This window comes from Cephus cinctus, unplaced genomic scaffold (genome assembly GCF_000341935.2).
Source record: "Cephus cinctus unplaced genomic scaffold, Ccin1 Ccin1_scaffold0068, whole genome shotgun sequence".
In the NCBI taxonomy this organism is placed as follows: Eukaryota; Metazoa; Arthropoda; class Insecta; order Hymenoptera; family Cephidae; genus Cephus; species Cephus cinctus.
In genome coordinates, this window is record NW_014332811.1 from 21,682 (window position 1) to 49,053 (window position 27,372).

The 27,372-nt window shown below is 35.5% G+C and overlaps 4 protein-coding genes across 11 annotated transcripts; 2 read left to right on the forward strand and 2 right to left on the reverse strand.

Moving 5' to 3' along the window:
• Positions 1 to 112: 112 nt before the first annotated feature.
• Positions 113 to 9,286, forward strand: LOC107269309 (ATP-binding cassette sub-family E member 1). 3 transcript variants are annotated; one of them, XM_015743024.2, is made up of 10 exons: positions 113 to 264; positions 834 to 1,080; positions 1,172 to 1,387; positions 1,461 to 1,668; positions 1,741 to 1,927; positions 2,008 to 2,414; positions 2,540 to 2,852; positions 2,939 to 3,173; positions 3,258 to 3,331; positions 9,147 to 9,286. In XM_015743024.2, exons 2-9 carry the CDS (start codon positions 868 to 870, stop codon positions 3,303 to 3,305), a joined length of 1,827 nt encoding a protein of 608 aa, XP_015598510.1. In that variant the 5' UTR covers positions 113 to 264; positions 834 to 867; the 3' UTR covers positions 3,306 to 3,331; positions 9,147 to 9,286. The 3 variants fall into 3 exon arrangements, with proteins under 3 accessions (XP_015598510.1, XP_015598519.1, XP_015598500.1); XM_015743033.2 differs by lacking the exon at positions 9,147 to 9,286 and adding an exon at positions 6,386 to 6,404; XM_015743014.2 differs by lacking the exon at positions 9,147 to 9,286 and having other exon boundaries at positions 3,258 to 3,396.
• Positions 3,898 to 10,466, reverse strand: LOC107269275 (glutamate [NMDA] receptor subunit 1). 2 transcript variants are annotated; one of them, XM_015742956.2, is made up of 18 exons: positions 10,192 to 10,466; positions 9,849 to 10,037; positions 9,511 to 9,762; positions 9,255 to 9,449; positions 8,280 to 8,380; positions 8,021 to 8,194; positions 7,836 to 7,949; positions 7,627 to 7,771; positions 7,348 to 7,561; positions 7,130 to 7,264; positions 6,896 to 7,053; positions 6,592 to 6,826; positions 6,351 to 6,499; positions 6,135 to 6,292; positions 5,882 to 6,054; positions 5,567 to 5,820; positions 5,470 to 5,478; positions 3,898 to 4,894 (listed from the first exon to the last, which is right to left on the reverse strand). In XM_015742956.2, the coding sequence occupies exons 1-18, from the start codon at positions 10,192 to 10,194 to the stop codon at positions 4,652 to 4,654; spliced, it is 2,901 nt and encodes a 966-aa protein (XP_015598442.1). In that variant the 5' UTR covers positions 10,195 to 10,466; the 3' UTR covers positions 3,898 to 4,651. The 2 variants fall into 2 exon arrangements, with proteins under 2 accessions (XP_015598442.1, XP_015598451.1); XM_015742965.2 differs by lacking the exon at positions 5,470 to 5,478 and having other exon boundaries at positions 10,192 to 10,446.
• An 896-nt stretch (positions 10,467 to 11,362) lies between these two features.
• LOC107269329 (UPF0547 protein C16orf87 homolog) lies at positions 11,363 to 13,304 on the forward strand. The gene is made up of 3 exons (XM_015743054.2): positions 11,363 to 11,561; positions 11,813 to 12,001; positions 12,068 to 13,304. Exons 1-3 carry the CDS (start codon positions 11,511 to 11,513, stop codon positions 12,296 to 12,298), a joined length of 471 nt encoding a protein of 156 aa, XP_015598540.1. The 5' UTR covers positions 11,363 to 11,510; the 3' UTR covers positions 12,299 to 13,304.
• LOC107269293 (monocarboxylate transporter 9) lies at positions 13,305 to 26,115 on the reverse strand. Of its 5 annotated transcripts, XM_025086376.1 has the most exons (7): positions 25,047 to 26,115; positions 23,684 to 24,072; positions 22,510 to 22,774; positions 16,559 to 16,771; positions 16,338 to 16,464; positions 16,084 to 16,263; positions 13,305 to 16,011 (listed from the first exon to the last, which is right to left on the reverse strand). In XM_025086376.1, the coding sequence occupies exons 3-7, from the start codon at positions 22,526 to 22,528 to the stop codon at positions 14,805 to 14,807; spliced, it is 1,746 nt and encodes a 581-aa protein (XP_024942144.1). In that variant the 5' UTR covers positions 22,529 to 22,774; positions 23,684 to 24,072; positions 25,047 to 26,115; the 3' UTR covers positions 13,305 to 14,804. The 5 variants fall into 5 exon arrangements, with proteins under 5 accessions (XP_024942144.1, XP_015598488.1, XP_024942148.1 ...); XM_015743002.2 differs by lacking the exon at positions 23,684 to 24,072; XM_025086380.1 differs by lacking the exon at positions 25,047 to 26,115 and having other exon boundaries at positions 23,822 to 24,072.
• Between the last annotated feature and the right edge of the window lie 1,257 nt (positions 26,116 to 27,372).

Here is a 27,372-nt window from a genome sequence, read left to right on the forward strand (position 1 = left end):
AATTATTTAGAGTAGAATTTTTCCCTTCTTAAATAATTTTTAAAATTAATTTTTATTAATTCTTAGATTGTTACGCAATTATATATATAGAATTATTTAGTTCAACATTTTATTAATACTTTTTATAAAATAACTTATTGGGCTGATGTTGGAGTAAGTAGAGTATTTTTTGACACCAATGGGAATGGCCGCCCTTTAATAAAGCTGGACGTGCACAACGAGGTCGGTACGAAAGAATCACCTCCACGTTTTTATTCTTGACAGGTAAATTCTTATAAATATTGATCTTTTAGTGATTTCTGATAATAATGTTATTAATCTCTTTAAACGTAAGCATTGTTCATAAGTATTATAAAGTGGTATATTTAAAATCTCAACATATGTTCACAGCATAGTTAAACTATGAATGGAGGTTAAATTTGTGGTCGGAAAGTTACATTTGTGCAATTACTGCTCATAAATAATACTTTTTTTGACAATTATAATAACATATAGGGCCTTTGATAAAACTATGGTTATAAAAATGTAATGATATCGTTGCTACTTCAATTATTTCATTTTTTAAATTCATTGTACTTCTTGTTATGTTACAATTTCTTCCTTATGTTTTTTATTAGAATATTTTAAACAAATACTTAGCTATCATTATGTTTCCATTATTATTATTATTTTTATTATTATTATTATTATTGTTATTATTGTTGTTGGGTTTTGTTGTAGTATCAATTGAATAGTAACATATTGTACATGTATTCAACATTCAGTGCGACGAACGCATTAGCATTATTCTTATGCTCCTATAGACAACTTATGAACATTAATGTTGTTTGTAGAAAATAGATTGAGCCAGCGTAAAATCTTATCAAAATGCCTCCTAAGAAGTCAATAGAAGAGACCGATAGGCTCACTCGTATAGCCATTGTGAATTCTGATAAATGTAAACCGAAAAGATGCAGGCAAGAATGCAAACGTTCGTGTCCAGTGGTGAGAATGGGGAAGCTCTGTATAGAGGTCACTCCAAATAGTAAAATAGCTTCTATTTCGGAGGAGCTATGTATCGGATGTGGTATTTGTGTCAAGGTACAAAATTGAATTCTATTTTTTTCATGTGCTTGTATATTTCTATTGTAATTATATATATGTTTTAAATACAATTGTATTTTTCTTACAGAAATGTCCATTCGAGGCTATATCTATCATTAATCTTCCAAGCAACTTGGAGAAGGAAACAACTCATCGTTATTCGAAGAATTCTTTTAAGTTGCATAGACTTCCTATCCCACGTCCAGGTGAAGTGCTTGGATTGGTAGGAACCAATGGTATTGGCAAGTCCACAGCTTTGAAGATTCTTGCTGGCAAACAGAAACCAAATTTGGGTCGCTTCACTGTGAGTCATCCTTTTTACAAAATACTCATACAACATAAATCTAATTACAATAAATATGTCTTCAAATTTTCAGGATCCTCCAGATTGGACAGAGATCCTTAGTCACTTTAGGGGCAGTGAGTTACAAAACTATTTCACTAAAATCCTTGAAGATGATCTGAAGGCTTTAATTAAGCCTCAGTATGTTGACCAAATTCCAAAAGCTGTAAAAGGTACGGTCCAACAGTTGTTGGACAAGAAGGATGAGTGCGACAATCAGAAAGATATTTGTAGGATGCTGGGTAATTATTAACAATGAATTTTCTAATGAATTTATATCAAATGTGAATCTAAATTTTGTATTTGTCTATTAGACTTGACACATATTCGCGATCGCAGTATCGAGGCCCTTTCTGGAGGAGAACTACAGCGATTCGCCTGTGCAATGGTGTGTATTCAAAATGGCGACATTTTTATGTTTGACGAGCCTTCTTCATACTTGGATGTGAAGCAACGACTGAACGCTGCCGTAACGATTCGATCATTAATTCATCCAGACAAGTAAATCACATGAAATTAATAAATTACTTCCCGAAGACGTATTTTACTACGTTTACTTCTATTGCGTCTCTGTTTACTAGGTTTATCATAGTCGTTGAACACGACTTGTCAGTATTGGATTACCTGTCGGATTTTATTTGCTGCCTGTATGGAGTACCTGGTGCCTATGGTGTAGTCACTATGCCCTTTTCTGTTCGCGAAGGTATAAACATTTTCCTCGACGGTTTCGTTCCTACTGAGAATTTGCGCTTCCGCGAGGAATCTCTGGTCTTCAAGGTAGCAGAGAGTGCTACTGAGGAAGAAGTAAAACGAATGAATCACTATGAATATCCAGCAATGAGTAAGACTATGGGATCCTTTACGTTAAATGTGGAAAAAGGTCAATTTACGGATTCCGAAATCCTTGTTTTACTTGGAGAAAATGGAACTGGAAAGACTACCTTCATTAGGATGCTTGCTGGAAATCTTCCTCCCGATGACGGCTCTGGTAAGATTTACTCTAAATCCAACAAACAGTAATTAACCCCTTTCCACAGGATTTTTTTCTGTAGGAAATAAATAAGAGAAAAATAATCTTAGGTTTCTATCCTGAAAATCTTAATTTTTCTACAGGCAATATTCCTCAGTTGCACATCAGTTACAAGCCCCAGAAGATCAGTCCAAAATCTCAGGGTATAGTTAGACAACTGTTGCACGAAAAAATAAGAGACGCTTACATTCATCCTCAATTTATCACTGATGTAATGAAACCATTGAAAATCGACGATATCATGGATCAAGAAGTGCAAAATCTTTCTGGTGGTGAATTGCAGCGTGTAGCAATGGCGCTCTGCCTCGGAAAACCAGCTGATGTCTATCTAATTGATGAGCCATCTGCTTATTTGGATTCCGAGCAGCGTTTAGTCTCTGCTAAAGTAATAAAAAGGCAAGTCAGAAATAATGTACCGAAAACAACCCTTAGTGCACAACGAAGATTATCTTCATGTTGGATCATCATTTTTCTTATTGCAGGTTTATCCTACACGCTAAAAAGACTGGATTTGTAGTGGAGCACGATTTCATCATGGCTACTTATTTGGCTGACCGTGTCATTGTATTCTCTGGTACGCCTTCCTTGGAGACTACGGCACACTGTCCTCAGTCTCTGCTGAACGGAATGAATCGCTTCCTGGAGCTTCTAGGTATTACCTTTAGGAGAGATCCGAACAACTTTAGGCCACGAATCAATAAGAATCAGTCGGTGAAGGTGAGAGCGAGGTTATCTGTTAATATTTCAGCCTTGTTTTTAATTCGGAGTGTTAACGAGCAACTGCGAATATTTTTCTTATAGGACTTGGAGCAGAAAAGAGCAGGACAATATTTCTTCCTGGAGGAATAAAATGCAGAGGTTCAGGCACGGCTCAGGTAATACCGTTAAGGTATTTACAGTATATAATATGAAAAATATCTTGCGATTCTACTTGGATATCCATTGTTTTCTGTTTTTTTTTTGTACAAACATTCGCGATTGACTTTCACATAACTTCGACCGTTTTTCAATTTCCCAGTAAAAAGCAGTAATTTCTAATGATTTATAATCATTTATCGTTATCAATTTCTAAATACATTTGAAAGAAAGTGAAAATATTTAAGCAAATGTCAACAGATATATTTCCAATCTGGTTAGTGGTATTTGACAATAGGAATTCGTTTTGTACATATTACAAAAGAAACAATTAAAAATATATTTATACATATTTTCTTTCTGAGGGTCGCAAATGTATTTCGTGAAATTATACATACGTCTTGAATAATCACGAATTCTTAATGTACTATATGGGATAATGTGAATTTTATTAATTTCTGGAATACCGTAAACTGATGTAATGGAACAAATGTTCATGGATTGGAACTTAAATCAACTACTGATTCATAAGATGCCAATAAAGAATTAAAAAAAAAAAATTAAGGCAATTATCATATTGAAGACGTTTTTAACTTATATCATTTTTATTTTTTTTTAAACAATAAACAATCGAAGTACAGGTAACAACGACATAACTATTCGCTGTGCATTCTAGTACATAGTAGTTAACTTCTTAATGGTTAACCATAGGATTAGAAATATCATATTCCTTTAGTGACACTGGTACTGTATATTTCTATTCCTTTATCATATGCATATATCAATTTTGTCATTCATTAACATAATATAACCTTAATAGTCACTCTTTCATTATTAACACTATGAGATCATTGTATCGACTAGCTTAATAGTACATTTTCAATATTGATACTTGTCATACAGTGTCACTCATTCATCGTCTTCGTCTTATATTCCTGAAAAAGCCTGATTCTATCAACACATAGGACTCTCTCCTTCTATTCCTATTTAATTCTTAGCTTTTGTTCAATAATTAGATTAATTAAGAGATCACAACTATCTCTTAGACTAGAAATTATTATGCATTCATTCCAAGCATGTGTCTTCTTAAGTTTAAACACTTGGCACAATTTATTACTACTAAATACGAGCTTTGTCACTGTCGTAATGTCAACAGTTTGACAAAGCCTCATAATACTGGTTCGGTAAGTCCCATTGATTTCATTATAATGCCAAACTGATTTCATAAAGAAAGAAAGATATCTTACGTCTATCTCTTAATTGTAGGAAAACCAAATATAATAAGGGAGTGCATAGTAGTGATAATGAGATAAGTTACTTGATAGAAAAGTTTAGAATCTCTATACAATAAGATGTGATACGTCGGCAGTGTAGGCAGCAGGTGACAATCTAATGTCATCAGCTCTTGACAAAGGTCGTTGTCTAATGTCACTATCACCAGGCCAAGCCCGTCCAGGACTTCTTGGTGCCAAACTCGTCCTAGCAACCGTGTCAACTGCTAAGCTAACTGTTGTAGGATCATTTAAGCCATTGCTTTGAATTCTTCGCTGAGCTGCTATGGAAGCTCGCAATGTTTTGCGTTTCTAGAATCAAATGTATTTACAGACTGCTTAGTCGAGAAGGAAGTATGATTTTTCATTCTCATTCTTAGCTCTCTAAAAAATGACACGCTTAGCGAAATGAGCGCAAAGCTTCGTTTTAACAAAAAAAACTCAAATATACTTTCGCGATAGTCTTTCAGCATTATTTTTGTTTTTGAAACTTTAACCAGATTTTGCTAAAATCTCATCTTGTAATTGCTCTATTATTTCTTTTTTTGTTACGAGTCTTTTCGTTGTATTATAAAATCAATGCTACCCTACTATTATTTTTAATAGTACAGCAAGCAGTGCTGTGCCAAGCCAGAAAAATAATATCATGTACATAATTAATTTGCTAGATTTACTATTTGTAACTCAAAGTATAATGGCACTAAGTTAATAATTAATAACATATTAGAATCGATTTACTGGATATTTAGCAAAGGGAAAATCCTAGAAAGACAACTTTCATAAAATTAATAAATAAAGAGAATCAATCGATTAGCTAATGTGCTTAGAATGGCATTTCTACTCTGTGCTATGAAGATAGCTTTGTGAATCAAATGTTACTGGAGTACCTCGTCACCCTGGTCGCCAGAAAGAAATGTAATACTTTTAAAAAAAAATCAGGATCTTGGAGAAATTCTTTCGAAGAACTATTTTTAATTGCTTTACCTCGATAGCTCCTCGCCATTTGTCAGCAGCGTGCCTTGCTAACTCCAATTTTTTCTGTTTACGAATCTGATGCTTCTTATAGGCCATTTCTATTATAATCAGTCCTATACCACCTACTATCCCTGCACCGACCAGTATAAATACTCCAGCCATATTCTTCAATCCCAAAGTATTTGGTGTCTTTTCATTCTGTTCACACTGCTGAACATTTCTTTGTAATATCCAGTGATGATCCAACTCTTCCATAAAACCACCTAATAACATCGAAACAATATATTATATTTAATATCTTGAAACTGTTTCTGCTAGACTTACTCTCGTGAAAGTCCAGTATAGCTAAAGTCACTGCATCCGCCCAGGGCGATCCTTTCTGTAGACCGATTCCATATCCTGAACGGCCAAACAATTCACCAGCAGTTACTAATTCACAATCCTGAGCAGCCTCAAATTCCAATCGCGAACTGTCCCATATAAATGCCATAAGCTTCCTATAAGTAAATCCAATACAAATTTTACGTATTTATATGAGATCAAAGGGTATGAGATCAAATTTTTAATATTATTATACCCTATTTTGACATCGTGAATAGCTTCCTCCGCAGTATCATAGTTATTTGCTTCCATAGTACGATACATATTTGACAATTCCACCTGTCTTCTGAAATACATGTCTACAGCAGAACCCTTGACAGTAGCACAAGTTAAATTCTCCATAGTATTTCTTAGCTAAAATCATAAAAATTCAATTAACAATTTATAGCGTGAATTCATTTATTTTACTTACCCTAGCATCATTAATTCCAGTTAATTTCGTCTTAGGTCTTTCCAACACGAGAAAAGCTGCTAAGTTGGCAGTGTAAGATGCCACAATGATCATAGCAAATCCAGCCCAAACCATACCGAGTACACGAGCAGAGAAGCTTCTGGGTGTTCCTTTAATTAATATAGAATATGATAACGATTTAACACACTTTATATAAAGCCTATCAGTTATAAGAAAAAAGACTATTTCTAAACATAGAAACCTTCTCCTATTCCACTGTTGAGTAAAACTCCCCAGGCGAACCATATCGCACTGGACAGGTTCAGTGCATCTTCCTCGGTGCCGTCAGTGTTGGCTAGCTTGAACCTCCCGAAAGGCGAGAACCGGTCGAGGAGGTACAGAACTAGTGCGACCACGTGCACCGACACCATCACCAAGATCCACAGAGTATTGCTGAACGGTTGCAGGAAAGAGACCAAAGTAGATGACCTAGACGGCTAAATAGTTAAAATTATTACATAGAGAAAGTATTGAGTGATTATTTATCATGTGTTTTCTCTATGTACTTTCTTCTCGAGGATGGTGATACCCTGGTATTTGAATGGTTTGCTAAATTCTATGAACTCGGCACGCTCTGGATTTATTGTTAATGGTGCTACTATCATATCAGCTCTTTCGTTTACGAGCTCACCAATGAGGCCAGTCCATTCTTTCTTTCCTCCACCTGTAATTTATTTCTTCGAATCTCCACTAGACTTTATAGATACTTTGTTTCAATCCTGTATAGAGTAACGTCTTACCAGAACTATTCTTGATCATATAATTTCCAAATTGGCCATCCGGAGACAGGGCAAGACTGTATGTAAAGTTTGTGGTTTTTGATAATGCTTTTAGTAAATCAATACAGTAGCCTTTGCAGCAAAATATACGTGTGTCTAAAATAAAAATTGAGTAGTTTTTGTTATTTAGAAATAGGAGGTTTGTTTAGGCGTGCTATGGTTGTAATTGATTTACTGACTTTCATACTGGGTTGTATTAAAATGGGGACAAGGAATCTCATCAGGTTGACACCACTCATTGTCCAGAGGTTCTCTGACATAGACAAATGGTTTTTCTTCTATGGTTAAAACTTTTAAATGTGTTGGAATCATAAAACCTTCTGGTTTGGTTCGTAAACCGCCTGGCCAGGTGATATTGTTCTCCTCTAGGCGCAATCGCATCTTGCTGATATTCTATAGGAATATTTATTTATAAGGTAAACATTCAAATTAACTTATTTCTCACTGTGTATACTTACAGGACAATAAAAGTACTGGCCAACAGATACTTGCTCATCATTTTTAATATTTATAACGTCGTACTCTGCAAAAATTCTGTCTCCGTTGTCATCAAAGGCGACTCTGCCAGTTGCTCCGTTTGGTAAAACTTGACGTCTTATGTAACTAAAAGGAAAATTAATATTGTAATGAAGCTGACGAACAATGTCTTTTTAATTTCTGAACTTACTCAAAGAGCTTCTTGCCAGTTTCCCAAATAGAACCAGAGTTATCGCAGTCCTTAGGTGCCTCAGTAATGTGCTCCGTTTCATTCATATCTCTTAGAGCAGAGACCAAAACGTACCTTGAAATATTTGAAAAATTAAATACCATATCCTCTGAAAAAATTCTCTCATTCAATATTTTTAGACCTACAGGCTGTCCTTTATGTGAGCCTTTTCCTTTGTGGCATTTATTAGTTTCAGGCCCAAAAGCCCTTCTGGAACATTTGGTGCTTCCAAAGCTTGTTCAGTCACAATCCATACATATCCAGAACCAGTCATGTTCAAAGCAGCTGCATCTCTGAAGATGACTCTGGCGTCCGTCTTCCTGCCAATAGAAAATCCAATTGTTTTGATATCCATTCTATAATGGAAATTATAGTTTTTCCTTGTTACTCTGCTATTATACTTACGAGGCATACATAAGACAGACCCTGGCTTGGGCACTTTTCATATCCATGAGTTGTTTTGTAAAACTCTCCAAACCTGGTTCGAATTCAATAACGGATTCCACCTGTACCCGAACACTTAGAATTAGTTTATTTCTTACAGTGTAATTGCCTAGAAAATATACAAGTACTTTATATGGAGGATTTGATCAAGTTCTACAATTGCTTTTGTTTAGTCGTTTTCTTTTAATTTTATATATGCACTGGACATTACATGCTTGTTTGAAACTTTAAAATAGTTTCAGCTTATATACCATTGATTATAACTTTTTAGGAATAGTTGGACTTTGATTATGGATGCACATTTTTTTCAGAGGGTTGCTAGAACAATAGACATTCGTACAACACAGTTTACCAACATATTTCTAAGGACAGACAACTAAATCAAGACAGTTGCTGTTAGTGTATCAGTTTAATTAAATTAATAAATTCCTTTAGAAGGTAGTATTTATCAGTAGCATACTTACCGGTAATATTAGGAAGTTCGATTATTCGGTAGATTTAGAAGTCATTAAGTACTACACATTATGAGATGATAGCATGAGACCAATGGCAAGAGAAGAAAGACATGTTTACAAAATTTGATAATTTTCATTCACGACTCGTATCATCACTCTAAATCCAATCAGCTGCTTCATGCAGAAATATGATAGAATCGTTCGTTACTCCGATAAGAGCCAAGTTTACGTATTCTTTTTTTTTTTAAATCAAACATTTAGAAACTTACTTGCCAATCGCCAGTAACGAACGTATTTGGTTGCACCAAATTGTCATCCACTTCCTTGTTAGTCATTCGATGGTTTTTAAAATTAAACCATCTTTTCATAACAGGTAAAATAAAGGAGTGGATATCCAATGGCCACCACAACAGCATAAAGCGTGCAAACGATCTATGACATTGTAAATCTGAACTCATGCGAAGGAGAGTGCGCAACCCACATGTACTTTGATCTCCACGTCGTCCTCCAAACTTTGTGAGGTAGTTTGAAACCGACCAAGTAAAGCCCTGCCGTCGGTGTCTGAACTGTGGATGAAGATGACTTTCATATAGTTGAAGTGTTTCAATAATTCTACCCAAACGTCAGCCTGATGCGAGTATGGTGGTACAGTTCTTAGGAAGGAGACATGAATGTTCTGTAATGATTTTGTAATAAATTAGTGGGGTACTTACATATGAATAATATTTACTACATACTTTGTCTGAGAATGCTGAATCTCTCGATGATATCCCTATGACTGGTATATGATAGAATCCACTTGTGTATGATACCGCAGCTGGTGATAAATCCCCTGTTAAAGGATGGGATACTACAACTGCATAGACTCTTCTAGCAATTAGAGAATTGCAGACACTCAGTGCAGTTCTTATTGGATTTGAATCCATTTCTATGACTGTGTGATAATATGTCACTCCTTTATTAACATATTGAGAATCAAAATTTAGATGCTGTAAAAATAAGACAATTTTCTTAGCGAAAAGTTTATTGCTTTGCACTTAATAAACTTCAAAGAATGATATATTTCATGGCTTACATCGATGGTCTCATTGAAGTGTGCTTCGCTCTGGTTGTTAGAAAGGACTCCACCGATATTGAAGTATTTAGGATTTTCGTAAGAAGGGGAACGGTCTGCTGCAATGATGGTGATGTATATTTGCAATATTGCAAATTTATACAGTAATATTCTTTTAAAGGAATCCATTCTGGGGTGTTGTCCTCCACCCTAGGGTAAGGAAAAATATATTTTTTATTCAAATATATGGATATATTGGGTGAATATATTAAACTTCTATAATATCAAATAGAATGACGTTCAAAAATGTAGAAAATATATGTCACTTCTTAACTATAGTAACATAACTAGATGATGTTCTTACCATTGTTCTCCAACCCCTAGGATCCTGCAGCCGCAATTACATATTAGATTCCACAATTCATCTCGCGTTATTTTTTGATAGTTTTTATCAATTATGGGAGATGACAAAAGCGGCCAAGCCCAAACAAGATGAACAGAAACAGTGAGTGCGAGAGGAGCGGTAGAGACGTGCGCTTAGGAAACTCATTGATCCATTCGGATGCTGCGCATTTTCGACGCTTTCGCTATTACTCTTCTGATATGGGGTATTCTTCTCTATTTCCTCTTATCCCTTTAGATATAAAACGATTCTAATAACTTATATTTCTTCATCTTGTTGCATTGGTTGCACTTGTTTTGACTTTTAGTAACACTTAAAAAATCTTTGATTGGCAAAGTTATGAATAAATTTTTAGATTTGTCCATGAATTATAAAGATAGTGAATGTAATAAATAATTTATATAATCTGCAATTTTTCATTGACATGACAAATTGCTGATCAACATTCTTATAATGACTATGAATGGCTATATCAAATATTAGTCATTGAATTATTCTTTTTCCCTGCTCAAAAAAGAAATCATTGACAAGGTTCTATTAAAATATAATGAATGTAGGAACATAATAAATAAAAATATTAATTTTTTCATCCGCGAAATAATGTATATTTTGTAATATTAATTGTTAATGTATATTTCATACAGTGTACTTTTAAATGAGATTTAGTTTAACCGCCATTTGAGACTTATTGTTTTCTTGATATCTGTATACGAAATAGAAAATGTCAAATATCCTTTGAAATGTAGGATAAGCGAAATTGAATTAAATAGAAAGATAGTCCGTATATATTAATTGTGATGTGAATAAGGTAAACAAAATTTAGTATAATGAAATCGTACAATCTTAAAATTATAAAAACTGTCCTTGGCGCTGTAAACGGTTGTAGGATTTGTGAAGATTTAGGCTTCTTGGGGGATAAGTGATTTTGAATCTGCTCTGATTTGTTCATTCGAAAGAAAACTCTCAAGGGAAGAAGATTCTCCTCCCGTAAGGGAGGAGAAATCATCCGTTAGGTAAGTCGACTTTAAACGTCTTATAATTTTCCAATGTTTTCGATTTTAGTCACTTTTATGAACGCAATTGCAAGTATTTTGACCAATGCTATGTACAGTATTTTGAAATGATAACGCCTGCATTCATTAGTAGCTGTGATATACCTATGTGTTCTACGTAATTCTGAAATTCAAGAGCAATTTTGTATCATTGTTTAATTATCAAGAGTTAATTTCGTTTGTTAATAAACAATGAGTGGAATACAATAGAAATTTATTTACTTCAATATGGCGAAAACTAAAACCATCAGTAAAGTTTGTCCAAAGTGTGAACAGCAGGTAATGCTTAACGCACTTGTTTGCTTCTCTAACCTATATAATAGCAAGAGTTTAGGTTTAGCGGAAAATGGTTTTTCAACTATTTGACGTTTAGTAGTGATAATGTTACCCTTTTTAAGTCTAAATTTTCTTTTATCAATGCTTTGATTGTAGTAAAACTTTGAAATATTTTGATATTAGTAATATCAATACACTTATTTCCTTGTTTTTCATTGAACTGGTAATTATATAGCTGTATGTTATGATTGCAGGTCCCTGTAGCTTGTAAGGCTTGTCCTTGCGGACATTCATTTTTCAATGCTCGACGAAGTTCAATCAAGAGTCCACCAAGCCCCGATGGTGGTGTTATGAAGACTCGAAGAACAAACCGCATAAAGCGGGAGAAACCAAATTACTATGATGCATTGGAATATGACAAACAAACAAAACAAAGTGCCAAGGTTTGCTTCATGATTATTCCATACTTATTCTTAAGCATCAAATGTAACTGATGATTTGTGTGTCAGAAAAAAAGAGCTGCTGAAACTGGAAACGACATTGACTGTAGACAATTAAATAAGAAGAAGAAGCGGAAAGGGAAGGGCAAGGGCAAAGGTGGTGGTAGCAGCGGTGCTGGGGATGATGACGATGAAATGGAAGGTGTTAGTGGACTATCTCCTGACAAACAGCTTACGTGTTCTCTTATTTTACAAGAACTGAATAATAAGATGGGCATCGTTGCCTGGAAACCAGCCTGAGTCCGTTGTATTATTCTGCAAAATTGCTCGCGTAAATTGAATAATGTTGTAAGTAAACTATCATGTAAAATGTCTATTAGAATTTCTCGTGACATTGACGACGATACGCTGTATTGTACTTTGCTGTAATTATTATTAAGATGTTAGACAAATTTGCGAATATCGTTACTATCCGTGGTTAATTGATCGATTCTGTGACTTATTATAGTTGTGTAAATATTTAGGGACGAGTGTACGTGTTTGCCTCTCGCTTGCAACCTGTCGATAATAGATAAGGGCAGTTCATAACTTTAATTCTTGGGTAGACAGTTTCGCATTTAGCAAGTCTATTCGATTCAGGTGTTCCTACAGTCGTGGTACTTAGAAATACCCACGTATAAATTAGTGCTATGATATTGAATGTGATATTTAGCACTTCTATTACCATCTGTATATTTGTTTCCCGTATGACAGTAGATATACCAGGAATGACAGTTTGTAATTTGCGCTTGTAAAAGTGCGCGACGAAACTGCAAAGTGAAATGATTTAATCGTCCAAATCAGAATTTCAGTATTTGCAGCAAATTTAATATCCTCGTGCACAGATATGAAGTAGCAAAGTGCCAAACTAATATCTTAAAGAATTCGTGATATTTCCAATAAATGTTAACTCCTCAAGCATTCATCGGTCATGAATTTCTCGAATCCATAAACTGCTGCGAAGCATACCCAATATTTTTCTGTTTCTTTATTTATCTCTTAGCTAATCCGATGTCTAGAAATTAATATTTATTTTTCTTTGTTTCATTCACAATTATTTTACCTTATGGTCTTGAGACTCTGTGTCGCTGTGTCAGATCTCAATATCCTGTAATTACGAATATATCTTTTACAAAACAGTTTGCAAGCGATGCGAATGCAAAAATTACCTGCACACTGATACAAATTAGCTAGAATATAAAATTGTATATGATAAGAGGATACAAACGAATGATAAGCAGGAGTTAATAAACGTGATAAAGGATAATTAATTCTCTTTAGTGTATATTTCTCATTCGCAAATCTGCACGATTCGTTCCTTACATACAAGTAAATGTCTACAATCCAGAACATTCTGATATCTTCAGTCAATATTGCATGTATGCGACAATGAATCGCCTACTTGAAGTATTGACCCTAATTATAAGATGAAGATGATAGAAATACGGTAAAGAATACATAAGTTTCCTTAATACCGTTATCTCATTTTTCAATATTATGATACACCGAGTGACTACGTGATACAAAATAATTTATAAAATACTGTAGTCCTACTATTCGCACCAAGTACTAAGAGCATTTTCTAAAATATTTAGAGCTCTTGCACCGACGGACTCACATTCAATGATAACGATACTGTCCCTCTCTTTTTCTCTTTTACGTTCAATCCTGATATTCCAGATCCTCTATTATTTTGTCTCCTATATACTTTTGACATTGCATATAACCATAGAACCATCCCACCTTGTTTGCCAGTGGAAAATAGTCTTACAAAAGTAACTTATTTAATCGTATGTAATAATTAAAGAATCATACTGCGATTACCGGTGCGGTACCATTTGTGCTGATAAAATACTAAGTACATTTAAAAAAAAAAAATTATGCATGCCCCGCAGCCGAAAATTTGATTGTACTGTGGTAATCGCAGTCATTTTTATTATTCCTTTTTTAAATATCCCTATATTTTATAAGGCAAGAATACTTTTCCTAGAGAATTCGTCGGTCCGCGACAGAGTGTCATTTTCATATTTTCAATTATCCATTTTCATTTTTTTTTTCTTTGGAGTATCCCTATTAATAATTCAGGGTCCTTTTGACAAAGTCGATGAAGATTATGTCTAAAAAACAAGCTTGTCATTGGTTTTACTAAGTGAAAAAAAACTTGGGCCAATGTTTTTCTACTAAATTTGGATTCTTTAAGCATAATTGACTGGCAATAATATTAACGCAGATGAATTAATTGCATTCAAGAAAGGCCTCTTCTTAGATACGACCAATCTATGTCTTTTCATTTTACATTCGAACAACTCTTCGTCTCAAATCTTATTGCAGAGTACATCTCTGGCATAAAAGACTTGTAAATTCCTTGTTTCACATTGTTTACAAATAAAATCCTTCTTGCTCTCTTAAGCGTATCGTGACATCGTGTAATGAGATCTTGACTTTATCTTTTTTTGTTCTTTTATATATTTCTTTTTCACTTAACTGTCCCTCTTCTTTATCTAATATTATAGTAGAACTCGCAACAGGGTAATTGGTTCGAATAAATGATTTATGCCGACTGTCTTCTGGTAATAAATAATTCTCAAGGATCTGTCCTTTAGTCAAGGTAAAAGAGACACGTAGAATTCCCATAATTATAGACTGGAAACGCTTTGTGTTTGTTAAATGTGAATTTGGGAATGAATGGGAAATAATGTAATGGAGATTGATCTGTAGATAATAGTGTAAGATCAAGGAATACATTTTAATAATCTAAAAGGATTCGCTATAACTTCTCGACACTGGCAGCGGTCTGTATAGCGTTCTGTCGTCTTTTTATAAAGGGCACGAAGCCCCAGAGGGAAGCACCGGCGACGAGGATGATCCCTAGAATACTAAATATGGGTCCATAATCTCCAATCTGCTCAAAAATTAAACCACATATCGGTGGACCGACGAGCTGTATGATTCCATTAACGAAAAGAGATATCCCGTAAGATGACGTAAGCTTTTCAGGTCCCAGCATATCAGCCATGATAACAGCAGTTATGCCAACATAGATACCAGAAGCCAATCCGAAAATGCCACAGTAGACCGAGAGCATAACGTAAGAAGTAGCTACTGGAAGTATCGCCAGAGATATTCCCGAGACGAATAAACCACCAACAAAGTACCAATGTTTAGGTATTATCTTCACATCGGATAGTGCGGATCCTCCTATACGGCCAATGAGATCGAGTACAGAGACCGTTGACAACAGTAGAGAGGACATTTTCTTGTCGAAGCCCAAAGAGTTGGCGTAAACAGGCAAAAGGATGACGAAGTTCGTGTAGCTCACAGCGTTAGTCGAATTTGAGATGAGAATAACAAGGTAAATTGGATCCTTGAGAAGACTGAAGTCGAAGAACTTATTCTGAGGCTCGTCGTTCTCCGTGATTGTCTTCTTTGGCGACTTCTTGAAGGTGCTGGAGATGGCGTTCAGAGTCAAAGTGGAAGCGTATTCTGGGTGAAGGGCTGATAGCGTGCTTCCATGGTATGGTGTACTGATGTAGTTAAACGACGATGCACTCGGTGATTGTGCTGGAGCTCTTCTCCTGGAAAGTTTTCCACTCTCAAAGCCACCACGTTCTGGGACTGCATAAAGTGCTGGTGTGCTATGCATTTGTCCAGCTATATCCCGTCCACTGGGTACACTGATCTTCCTGGTTCTACCCTGGATAGGTGTGTTCCTATAGTTCTCCAGCGCTACGCTGGAAGCACTTTTTGGTACTATGGGTGCAGCCTTGCCGTTTGAATTTGAGATTATTAGAGGGCTGTTTAGCTTCCTTTCCTCGTCTGGACTCATCACTTTTATAGATACTGCATCTATGCTTTTCTGGGATTCAGGATTTTCGACGACCGGGACTAATTTCATGTGTTTCTCCACTGGTTCGTATAGTAACGCACTGGCCCATACGTTTAATGTCACGGCACCCATTATTAATACGGTTCCTCTGAAGCATAAAATTATTCAAGATTTGTATACATACCAAACATTATCAACTGTCAATGGTAACTGAAGTTACCTGTATCCGTGTTCTTGAAGAAGAATGCCCAGAACGGGGGGTAAGATTATGGAGCCAAGGGCACTTCCGGAAATACAAAGTCCGTTAGCTAATCCCCTCAACCTTTCAAAGTAGGACGTGACTATGTAGACTGTTGGCGGAAATGACAATCCGGCTCCTGTGCCTACCAAGACTCCATAGCTGAAAGTATTTGTAAAAGTAAAATATATTGTTTCGATTTAATAATAAATTATAAATTTCGTTTTTCTATTTACCTAACACATAAAAAACCAATAGAATTTGCAAAGTAGCTCAACATCATTCCCACGGCTGCAAATGTACCACCGATAAGAGTCACCGTGCGATACGAGTATTTAACTGAAAGAATACTTGATAGAGGACCTGTGGAAAAACGTAAGATTGCATTATTAGTTTTAGAAACACAATATTTCCTTATTATGTTATAATGAATAATTTAATGCTGATATATTATTACCCAGGGAACTATAGAAAAAATAACAGAGAGCGGGAATCCAGGCAGCTGTTGCATGTGACACTTCGAATGCCTCAAGGAAATCGATCATCAGAACTCCAAAGGATTTGACTGTTCCCGGGATGAGAACGTTTACCATGACGGATGCCAAGAGCACGAGCCAACCCCATCCTCCATCAGGTGGTACGAGCTGCCCCTCCGTCACGACATTTTTAACTGGAAATTGAAAAAATAGGAATTAATTCAACAACGTTGTCTCAAAGATAATGCAGACTTAAAAGTTACATTGTAAAGTTTTCTCCGCTAAATACTTTGGCAAGTCTTACAAATTTCTGTTCCATTCTGTTGTAGAAATCTGTTCAACTGTTATATCTATATGTATGATACTACAAGAGAATGGGACAGGAACTTGTATAGTTTTTTGACAGAACTGACTCTGATTCATAGAAGCTTCCTTGTCAATGAGGAGACGGCATTATGCTTAGAAAATGAAAAACAGCCAAAGAGACGAAGGTGACATTGTGCGAGTTAAAAGATTGGCTATCACGTTCCTGATAATTGCATGCGTATTCCACAATTAACGAATAACATGAGATTCAAAAATTATTCAGAATTTGTCTGCTGTGGTATTTCTAGCAGGTTTCATATTTCAGAGCTCCTGTCTCCTTGAGATTTAACCTTTTGAATAAATTGACATGATAAAACAATTGTATTCCATTTAATTGACACTATTACAAAACTTCAAGGAGTCTTTTTGCATTTCACAATGTCGTAAACTACCAAAGAATAAATTAAAGAATATCGAAGCTTTGAATTTTGAGTGTGTACAAGTTAGCAGCTTGTCGGCAAACGCGATAAGAATAGGTACATTTAATTATAAGTAAAGCTATTCTTAAATATCGCTTGTCAGGCTGACAAGCATGTAATGCGAGGGATCAATGTCCATTTGCAATTGTCTCTCGAGTTCATTTGCCAAACAATGGCAAATTGGCGATATGCCCTGGAGCAAATCTTAAATCTAAAGTGTCTGCGTACCAATCAATATGATTGATCTTTGATCATTGGTTATCGGCCTGCTTATTATAAGTAAGCATGATAATAGTGTGTTTAAAAATATATAGATGTCCACATAAGAATGCATGTAATTCAAACGATAGAACATCACAATAGAAAGAAGTTCTACGACTAGTGGAATATCTAAATCAACAAAATTCTTAATGCAATATACATTGCATATAATATGGTATAATAGCATTGAAGGATTTCTCACGAAACGGCAATACTTGCTAAATACAATGCTTTAGAGAAAATATTATTTATCTTACAATGATTAGCATATTTTTATCTTATTCATCTTGGGTAGTAACGTGATTAGAGAAAGTTTTGCCTTTGTCAGCTATAAAAGTTATCTACCATGATAAACTCACGTTTTCGCCTTAAGGTCACGAACAGCTAAACCAGGTCGTAGAACTAAAATTTGCACAGTGGAAATTTTTCTAGTGGCCTTTTCTGCGTTCGCCCATGGCTAACGATAAATACATTGCAAATAAACAGACAGGTTCGTACATGATAACGAGATATACGCACGTTTCACGCCATTGCATAATATGTCACGTGGAGAATGAATAGAATGACATAAGCGACAAGACTGGCTACCACAAAGACCTTTCTTTTTTTATTATCGACCAGCTCGCTACCGTACCTCAAGTTCAACCAATTTCCATTTCTGGCCAGTCTTTTGGCCTCGTCACAATCACATTATACTACCAGCTTCTTTTGTCAGTTCTTTCTCGCATTTATAATCTCCTAAGAATATTTAACAAATCCAAAGCAGTTATCAAGCAATCCGATTATACAACAGTTTGCTTATCCGATTGTTATTCCTTGAGCATCTATATTATCCTCTTAATCTCTCACTAACAAAGTATTGAAGTATCCATTGTTCGATCAGTAACTCCAATTTAAAGATAAGATATATTCAAGTAGATCAGGGTTTAGAAATTTAGAGAGTAATTAAATTTTTATTTCAATATTTTTCTCCTGGTCACTCAGTGTACAGAATAGTTTCTTCTCTGGTCTCTGTCGCATCTACCATGCAAACAAGAAAGAGTGTGACAGAGCTTGTAAAAATTCCAAGAATGGAGTACACAACGTTCCAAAAGAAATTAGTGAAGCACGTCGACAGTTCATTATAAATCAGCCATAGAGCACAGAGTCCAAAGGCTGCAAAAATTATATAACTAGCTTTCTTTGGCACTGACGTCAACTGACATTTGCACCAATTTAACAGGACTGCAGTTCTGTCCTTTAACTCTATCGTAGTGGATCTGTCAATACGTTTTCCATTCCTTCTTATCAGTATATCCTGCTGATCAGTAATTAATAAATTTCCTTTAAATCCTCGTTCCAAATTTATTAGTTGTTGTGTCGAATGACTAGCTCGAACGTTTTTTGAACGATCCAACAAGTTTTCCTGTTTGATATTTTCCTGTCTAGCCTTTTCGATCCGATAACGTACGTTTCCACATGGTGAACACCGTTCTGTCATTTTTTATTAAAATACTGCTTTATGATTTTCAAAATTAGAAGACATCTTTATTAATTAATAGGAATTATCCCTTTAGGTTATTTGCCCTGTCATTATCCTATAAAACTAATAATACAGCTCCATCGATCAATCGCTTTCGTACTGTCTTATTAAATAATATCGACATACTTCAAGTTATTCTATATACCTTATGTCAATATTCATTAGTAACATATGTATCAACATTGGATTGTCAGAAAATTCATATAGACTATTAACGAGAATTCTGACTACGACATATGTTGCAAATCACTAGGAACTTTCTGAACAACATATATGTATATATACATATACATGGTACGTTTGGGTGAAGAACTCTATATAGATATATTCACTGTGCGAATATAAAGAGCACATTTATCCACAATATCCGCGTGTTGAACTCAGGAAGTCAGTTGACCTTGTGTGACGCTAATCAGACATAAGTTACCCGATATAGTCACCATATGCGTGCGAATTTAATCGTATCTTATCAGTTTCTCGAATTAGAAATAAGAATATAAAATTAGCCATTGCTAGAATAAATATAAATATATTCACCATCAAACAGCATACAATACTCCCTTGTCGTAACCGAAGCCCACGAGTTGGGAGTTTGTAAAATAGATTTTAAGAGTGTCGAATCAAATTTTGATATTTTCATCTTTAAAATATTATCAGGACCACTCACTCGTGACATTTTTTTTAAAGGTTTCATGAGTTTATCTCGACTAGAAACACTTCAGATTAAATATACCACACGTGTCGTATTCCTGCTGAAAACACTTTGGTTCTCTAGATAACTGATAAAATTGATTATATCCAGAAGACTGAAGCCATTGTTCATGACTCGTTTACCATGTTGTTCCAAAGGTGTACAATTTCGTGAAACTTGACTGTTTTTAATTTTTCCTAGACTAATATCAAAACTGTTTATATACAGTAACAATTTTAGCCAATGGATCCAGACAGTATGGAGTGTCAAGATTTTTATTATAAAAAATACAAAATAAATTAACACACTTGTAACTGGATGTCTATGCTAAAAAATATTCATATAAATATATTTAGATTCGCAAGTCGCGTTGGCAACTCGACCACCCGCGACGATACGAGCCTTTGGGTTTATTCCATAGCGTCTCATGGAATATTCCACTCTAGGGCGTCGGCTATCCTCCACCTATTCGGTCAGTTTGTCGCTCTTCTTTCATTACATTAATTCCTCTAACAGCGCTTTAGTAATTTATCTATATTTTATCTCTCTCTGTTTTCTTAGCTGGTGCCGACTTTCACGTTATTCTTCATTCAATACACGCATTCGTCCTATACGTGTGGTAAAAACTGAGGCAGGTACAGCTAGATTTTTGGCACTGATTCATACTTCAGTACTCTTTATATATTTAACAGGTACAACATCTGTTTGTCTCAAAGCATATAAGTATCTCCCACCGTGAAAGTAAATCTTTCATGTCGAAAGACGGAGATCATGAAACCGTTACCTATACTTTATTCCACGTTTTTTCTTATATGTAAAATAGGTTTTTTTTTGTATAACGTTGACACTGGAGTTTTTATATGTACTCTATCCGAATAGATTAGGAGCAACGATATGGCACCAAATACATTAGTATGCCAAATCAATATCTTGCCATATCGCTAATTCGTCGAGTTGCCAACTCACAGAATTGTTGTCTGACCCAAAAACTAAATATTCGTATTTCATTTTCATGTATGATTTTTTCACCAAACGTCAATTTATCCGCAGCGTTATTATATCTAACGTCATTTACCCGAGTAGCAACTATTTTGAAATTATATATTTTATTCGAGTCTGATCAATGAACTGGTTTTTTCGTTTCAGATAGATCAAGGACTTGCGTCACTACCAAATACTATTGTTACCGTTAAATGCTATATATGTGTGTGTATATTTGCATATACAGTAGCAGGGTGATTCAATTGACAGGATATAGGTAATCATAAGCATATAATATCCAGCAGCAAAATCCCAAAGGAACAATATGGAGTTTATACTCCAGAACAGTTTATGTAAATGGAGGAGTATCAGAATGATGTATATAGATCAAAGTAAAGCATTTCAAAAAGTATTCTTTTATGCTACATTCCTAAATCATGAAATGCCAATGACTGTCTATGAAGATATTTCCTACCAAAAGGCAGGAGATGCTCGTGTATTGCATAACGGGTGAATTAAAGTTTGTCCATTATTTATGTCATTTTAAAAACAGTAAACTGGTTTATATGATTCTATCAACTTTTCATATGAATATACATATATATGTATGTATCGTCGTACATACATAATAGTCTAAACGACGTACACGTGTTTTCAGTTCTTTTTATTTTTATATTATACAAATTTTCTAATCTTTTTAGGAATATTTCTGAAACTTATTGTAAACATATTTGAATGCTTTATGCTGTATGGTTTTTGTTAGATGTTTATTAAAGCATCCAATTGCTATTGGGTACTTTTAGGATATATTGTAATGAAAAAATGTACTGGCAGACGACTATATTAATATGCATATTGTTTTACTAAAGCTGTATGAAAGGTCAGGGTTGACAGTATCCTGGGAAAGTGGATTGGTGTGCAACATTGTCTATTCTACGAGAAATTGTACATGGCCAAGCACGTGTTCTTAATTTAAAGTCAGAAATAAGAGCTGAGGACTCTTGAATCAAGGAGCCTATCAGCATTAGTTACTAGATGTAATATTTTTTTGAAATTCAATAACGAGATTGTTGGGAATGAAAGAAGATCGGCAATTGTTATAAATTTATTGATACTTAGTGTGTGTGTGTGTGTGTGTGTGAGAGAGAGAGAGATACGAGATAAATATAAATATGGAGCAATGTAAAGCTGTTATCGATCCGTTGAGAATTATTCCTGTTAAAAATTCATTAACTGACTGGGTCAAGGGTTCTTTTCAAAATGAGAGAAATTCCAGTTAAATATAGAATCTCTGAAATGTCTGTTCTTGTCATCAGTAGTGTACAAGTGATGTGATATCATATAGAGAAAAAGTCCTAATCATCCAGCGAAATTCTACTGAATTTTGAATGGGTATAAATTCTATAGAATCTATACCTATAGATATAAAAGTTTCACGTTATTAATTTCATTTCCATTGTTCATGAATTCATCGCCATGTGTATGTATTTTCAAAAGATGTTTTTAAGCGCATAGTCAAGTTAAACAATTGGGTGTGCAAGGAATGTAATATTCAGTGGCGGCGCGACAAGATGAATAATATTGATTGGCAGAGTATAGAGGAAAATGAAGAGAATATTTTGCGACTAATAACGATGAAAGAGTGAAGAAGAAAAATCAAATAGTGCTTTAAGCTGAAAATTAGCTCCTTACTAAGCGCAGTCTTGGTCATTTCTCCTTGCTGACACTGCACGACTCATCTTCTCGTGTAGTTTACCATGAGCAATAGTAGGAAGGACGTCTGGGCGTCGCGACGCCCGACTTCCCTGTCTCCATGGCGTCGAAACCCTCTCTGACTATTCCAGCAGCCTCAAGTTCCACTCAACCCCCTGCTTCGCGTTGCTAACAGGTTAGTTCTCTCGTGGCTCGTTCCACTGCGCTTGTGACATTAAGCAGCGTTCACAATGTCTTTCTTGAGCTGCATAGAGGATTTTTTTCTACTTTTAATATCCTCTGCGATTTTTAATGCTATTAACTGATTGCTTTTAAATGGATTTAAATATTCTCAAAAAGTTTATTGTTCTGTGTCCATTTCATATGTTGTGAATGACTATACAAACAAGGGATGAAAGTCGTTTTTCGGTTTTTTGTAAAATCCAAAAAAGAACAAAATATTGGATCAATATTATAGTACAAACTGTTCAAAAGCCCATGGACATTGAATAAGTTGTCAATTAATACACAAACGAAATACAACTGACAGTTGTCAAAATACCTAGACAAACGTCAACACTTTATATCTGCCTACTCAAAATCCTGTGAAATTTCAAAATAAAGCCATAATGCAACTGATGGACCGTTAAATAGGATATCTAATAGAGTGTAAATTTACGGTTGGTATCACCCACGGCGCAACGTCTAAATACGGCATTGTCTGCTCAATTGAGCAATTTTTCACAATCCTACATGTGGAAGGATACAAAATTCCTGTTGCCAGTAAACACAAGTTCTTCATCGATCAATATCCCATAAAAGTGAATTTAATCAATTTAAATATTTCATATTTTTAAAACATCAATGCACCAAATGTACACGAATTATTATGCTGTCAATACTCGACTTTTATTGACCATGTACTGTACGTATACAGATCCAATATTTAGACATGTATTCCTGTGCACGTGCATCCTATCAGCGCCACCAATCCATACATCCTGAGCAGTGTGATAAAGTAAAAACGTATTCAAGGATGTATACAAGAATTTATTTGGTGTTAAAGCATATACGTGAGCAACGAATGTGATACGATATGTTCAGATACGTATCAATCTTCAAGCAGAAGCTTCGCGAGGCCCTGTATTATTATTGAACCATGGAAAACCCTCACGGTAAGCATTATCGAGCGTCGCCGCCTGTAGGAGGGAAATTCGATTCCCCAGGAGTCTGTGTTATGGAAATAAACCACGAAGCTCACTTATTACTTAGAGAAGGTGATATGGTTAGTATTCGCAATATTATTAAATACTTTGAAATCAACCAGGATTCCCTCTCGTCGCGCTTTCCTGGTCAGTACTGATTGTTTTACCCAGGCGCCACCAGGCAATGTCGGCTGCTGTGGTCGAAGCTTGCGCATAACCTCTGTTCTCGATACATTTCTGCATCTATACTTTTCCCTTGGACATATTCCAAATGATTCTTCATTGACAAGCAACTTGTAATACCTCTTCAAAATTTACTTGTCATTCAATATATTCCTGCTATACGTGGATTTTGTTTCTGGCACAGAATCATAAATAATTTTTCATATATTCTCTTATCGCTTTCCAGATAGTAACATGTTTATTAAATATGACAGCAACAGAGTAACAACGCATTATGTAAATTGTCTGCAAAACGATAAGAGTATGGCATTATTTGTTTCTAAATTTGCAGCAATACGTGATTATAGATGTTGAGCGAGAAGCTAATACTTAATATATTTTTTCAGTAAATCTTTGTTGCAAAGTAAGTCAACCGTTTTACACTGGCACGTTGTGTTATCCGGAGTTTGTCGAATCATTTGATATTCCTATTACACGACGCAAGATTATTTTATAAGTTTTCCTTGTTTGATATATTTTTCTTTTTCTTCCCCTAGAGCTCAGTCATAAATACACTGCGAGTCTTCGCGAGCGACGTGCAATTACTCGAGTAATTAGCATTACTCAGATAAGCATTATCAATTGCTTACAATAAATAAAAATAGTCGCATCACGGTTGAGTTATTTAATGGACTATTGTGTATTACGGTATGAGGGAGCTTTCAGTCAATAAATTATTTCTCGGTTGGCCGTCGCTTTTTCTCTAGGAGCATGCGCATATAGCGTGACTGTTGCACAGTGCGTGAACACGTGGAAAATTTGCGAGTGGAATTTTGAGGAAAATTTTGAACCGAGAAGTAAAAAATAAACAACTAGCTGATTCATGTGACATATACGTGATCTAAAAATGCACAGCGCACTCGCTGTACGCTCATAGACTTTCAACAAGTGCTATGACAAATACAAAATATATTTAGATAATCTGTAGATACAAAGTATCTTGAAACTGACTTCTGTTAGCAAGATTTTAACAGTATATTGCAACGTGTATAAGGTGAATCTAGAATCATTCAATGTTACGTATCAAACCGTGCCAATGGTTGAGAACTGCATTTACTTGCTGAATACTGAAAAAAAAAAGAAAAAAAAGCATATAGGAAGGACATCTACCTTTCCCGTTGGTCCCGTTCAGACAATTCACATCCTTTTGTGGCACCAGCCTATAATCTTTCTTCCTCTCATTCTCGAATTTGATGTTAATTCCATTGTCTTCTTTATCTTGCATATTAATATCCAGCTCTTGTCACACAAGGAAAAAGGAATAGGAAGTGGAAATTGTAAGAAAGAGAGAGAGAGAGAGAGATTTATAAAAAGTGAAGTATGTAAGTAAAGATGGAAATGGATGAATGAATTAATAAAATATCAAGTACTCAGGAGGAAGACAACGACCTAGGACACTGTATCTCGGGTCAACGTTCGCGAAAGGCCGTGTCGCTCGTTATATCCTCTTCCGTGGGTCCGTCGGTGTTCATAGAATCCGCGTAGCCGCTGCCCCGTGTCTCGGTTGCGCTGTTACGCTTCTCTCTGCTCTGCCACAGCGTGCACCCTGGTACGCACATAGACTCTCCTTTGTGTCTTACAGCTGATCAGGAATATAGTTATCAGCACCTAGCTCGGTGCCGTTTATGCTCTTGTTAATGTATGTATATTAAATGCAGATATTTCTACACAACGTACGACGTCTTCCTACACTGAACGTTGTCTAGTAGTGGCATAGACAAAGTGATGAACCAGCTCGCCCTTTGTTCTTCCTTGCTCCGAGGGAGGTAAGTGCTTTCTTTTACACGATCCTACCGAACCAGAGACAGGAGTACCACTGTACGTACACACGTTCCGCAGAGCTTCGTCGTACGTGTATCGTGTTCTCACGTCCGTTTGCGACTGATCAGCTGTTCCTGGGAGCGTGACTACACTCGCTGACTTCCCTCGACTCCCCTTCATCCCCGTCGTACCTCGTGTACGATTACATCTACACAATCACACCAAGCCGCATACAAACCAACCAGATACTGAGAAAAAGTCTTTGTTCGCCATGCCATTAGTTACACTATCCAGGATCGCGAAATAGGAGCTGTGTTCTGGCTTTTCTGTGATATTACATAGCAAGGAACTAATTCGCGCGGAGTTTGTTCCAGATGAACGCTAGGTTATGGAAAAGTGATACATTTTTTAAAACTCCTTGTCAAACTCTAATCACTATCTTTACCTTTTAGGATGCATACAGGTACAATATATATATATATATCATTTAACTAACTAGTCGAACCTTAGTCTGCCTTCTTCAAAAAGATTGTGTATGGATTTTAAACAAACGTCACTGACCTGACGTTATTGAGTTACAATTCTTATGAAGTTTCCATGTATCATGAGTACATGGCCATCCGAGGTTGTTCTATTGAACCACTAAATCATACTCGTGGAAACTTATTTTTGCAATTAGGTCAACGTATCGATAATATCGCATCTTACTGATAGATATGATCGATGAAAATATCGAAGGCAAACCTGAGCGTGGATAATTGTATATTCCGAGAATGGCATTTGTATGATTACAACGTACTGTGGGTTTAATGTACATCTTAGATCATAGTTAAATGATACATGGCGTGAATCTCACAATACTTTTCACATTCTGTTTACAGCTGTTCACGCTCTGTGTAATTTCTTAGCAACGTTGCGTGGCGGAAGGAAAATTTTAATACTACCCATGAGAATGCAATGTATGTAGAGTCAAATAACTTCCCAGAGTGGATCTGCCTCCTAGGCGGAACAAACCAGATGCCAACTGCCGATACGTAGAGGCCGCGTTCCTTTTTTCTGTTTTACTTAGTGTACAATGTTGAAATTAATCTTATTATCGTGGATTGTTAACCTGACTTATTGTTGAACTAAGGAAGAATAACACCATTGCCTCAGTCCATCCAAGTTGATAAATAAGAATTATATCTGTTCAAATGATACATTGATTGGAAAGCATCTCAAACGTATTGCGTCTAACTTTATCATGTTACCTTACTCTTATCGCAATGTATCTTTGTAGGTTTGTGTGAATTTTCATTTTCTTATCCGATATCCAACAAGTCTCGTTGTCAATCTCAGTGTATACCTTATCTGATCAGCTTTTTCTATAACTAGGAATTCTCTCAAGAGGTAAACGAGACTTAATTACCGGCTCAAGGTAGACACGAACCTCTTCTTGGGATATTGCCATATTTTCGTCGGTAAGAATTGTTATTTTGATCATTACAGGAATTTTTTATTTATACAATAATGTTTCAGAAAAAAAACAAAGTGAGATAAAGTATGAAAATAACGTGATTGTTGGACCGACTGTTGCTTTTCTTGCACATAAATATTCATGAAAAATTAATATGTGCGCAATGTCTGACAAACATTTGGATGAGATGTTCGTCATTTATATTGTAAGAGTTTCCAG

Coding starts and splice junctions, on each gene's coding strand:
- LOC107269293 (XM_015742985.2), bottom strand. CDS start 25,161: ATGCAAGATAAAGAAGACAATGGAATTAACATCAAATTCGAGAATGAG. Junction 16,264..16,337: donor ATTGGTTTTTTATGTGTTAG/GTAAATAGAAAA, acceptor AAATACTTTCAG/CTATGGAGTCTTGGTAGGCA. Junction 16,012..16,083: donor CTTCAAGAACACGGATACAG/GTAACTTCAGTT, acceptor TTTATGCTTCAG/AGGAACCGTATTAATAATGG.
- LOC107269275 (XM_015742956.2), bottom strand. Junction 7,950..8,020: donor GCTCACATAAAGGACAGCCT/GTAGGTCTAAAA, acceptor AAATATTTCAAG/GTACGTTTTGGTCTCTGCTC. Junction 7,265..7,347: donor TAATACAACCCAGTATGAAA/GTCAGTAAATCA, acceptor TTTTTATTTTAG/ACACACGTATATTTTGCTGC.
- LOC107269309 (XM_015743024.2), top strand. CDS start 868: ATGCCTCCTAAGAAGTCAATAGAAGAGACCGATAGGCTCACTCGTATA. Junction 1,081..1,171: donor GATGTGGTATTTGTGTCAAG/GTACAAAATTGA, acceptor TTTTTCTTACAG/AAATGTCCATTCGAGGCTAT. Junction 1,928..2,007: donor TCATTAATTCATCCAGACAA/GTAAATCACATG, acceptor TCTGTTTACTAG/GTTTATCATAGTCGTTGAAC.
- LOC107269329 (XM_015743054.2), top strand. CDS start 11,511: ATGGCGAAAACTAAAACCATCAGTAAAGTTTGTCCAAAGTGTGAACAG. Junction 11,562..11,812: donor GTCCAAAGTGTGAACAGCAG/GTAATGCTTAAC, acceptor TTATGATTGCAG/GTCCCTGTAGCTTGTAAGGC. Junction 12,002..12,067: donor AAACAAAACAAAGTGCCAAG/GTTTGCTTCATG, acceptor TTTGTGTGTCAG/AAAAAAAGAGCTGCTGAAAC.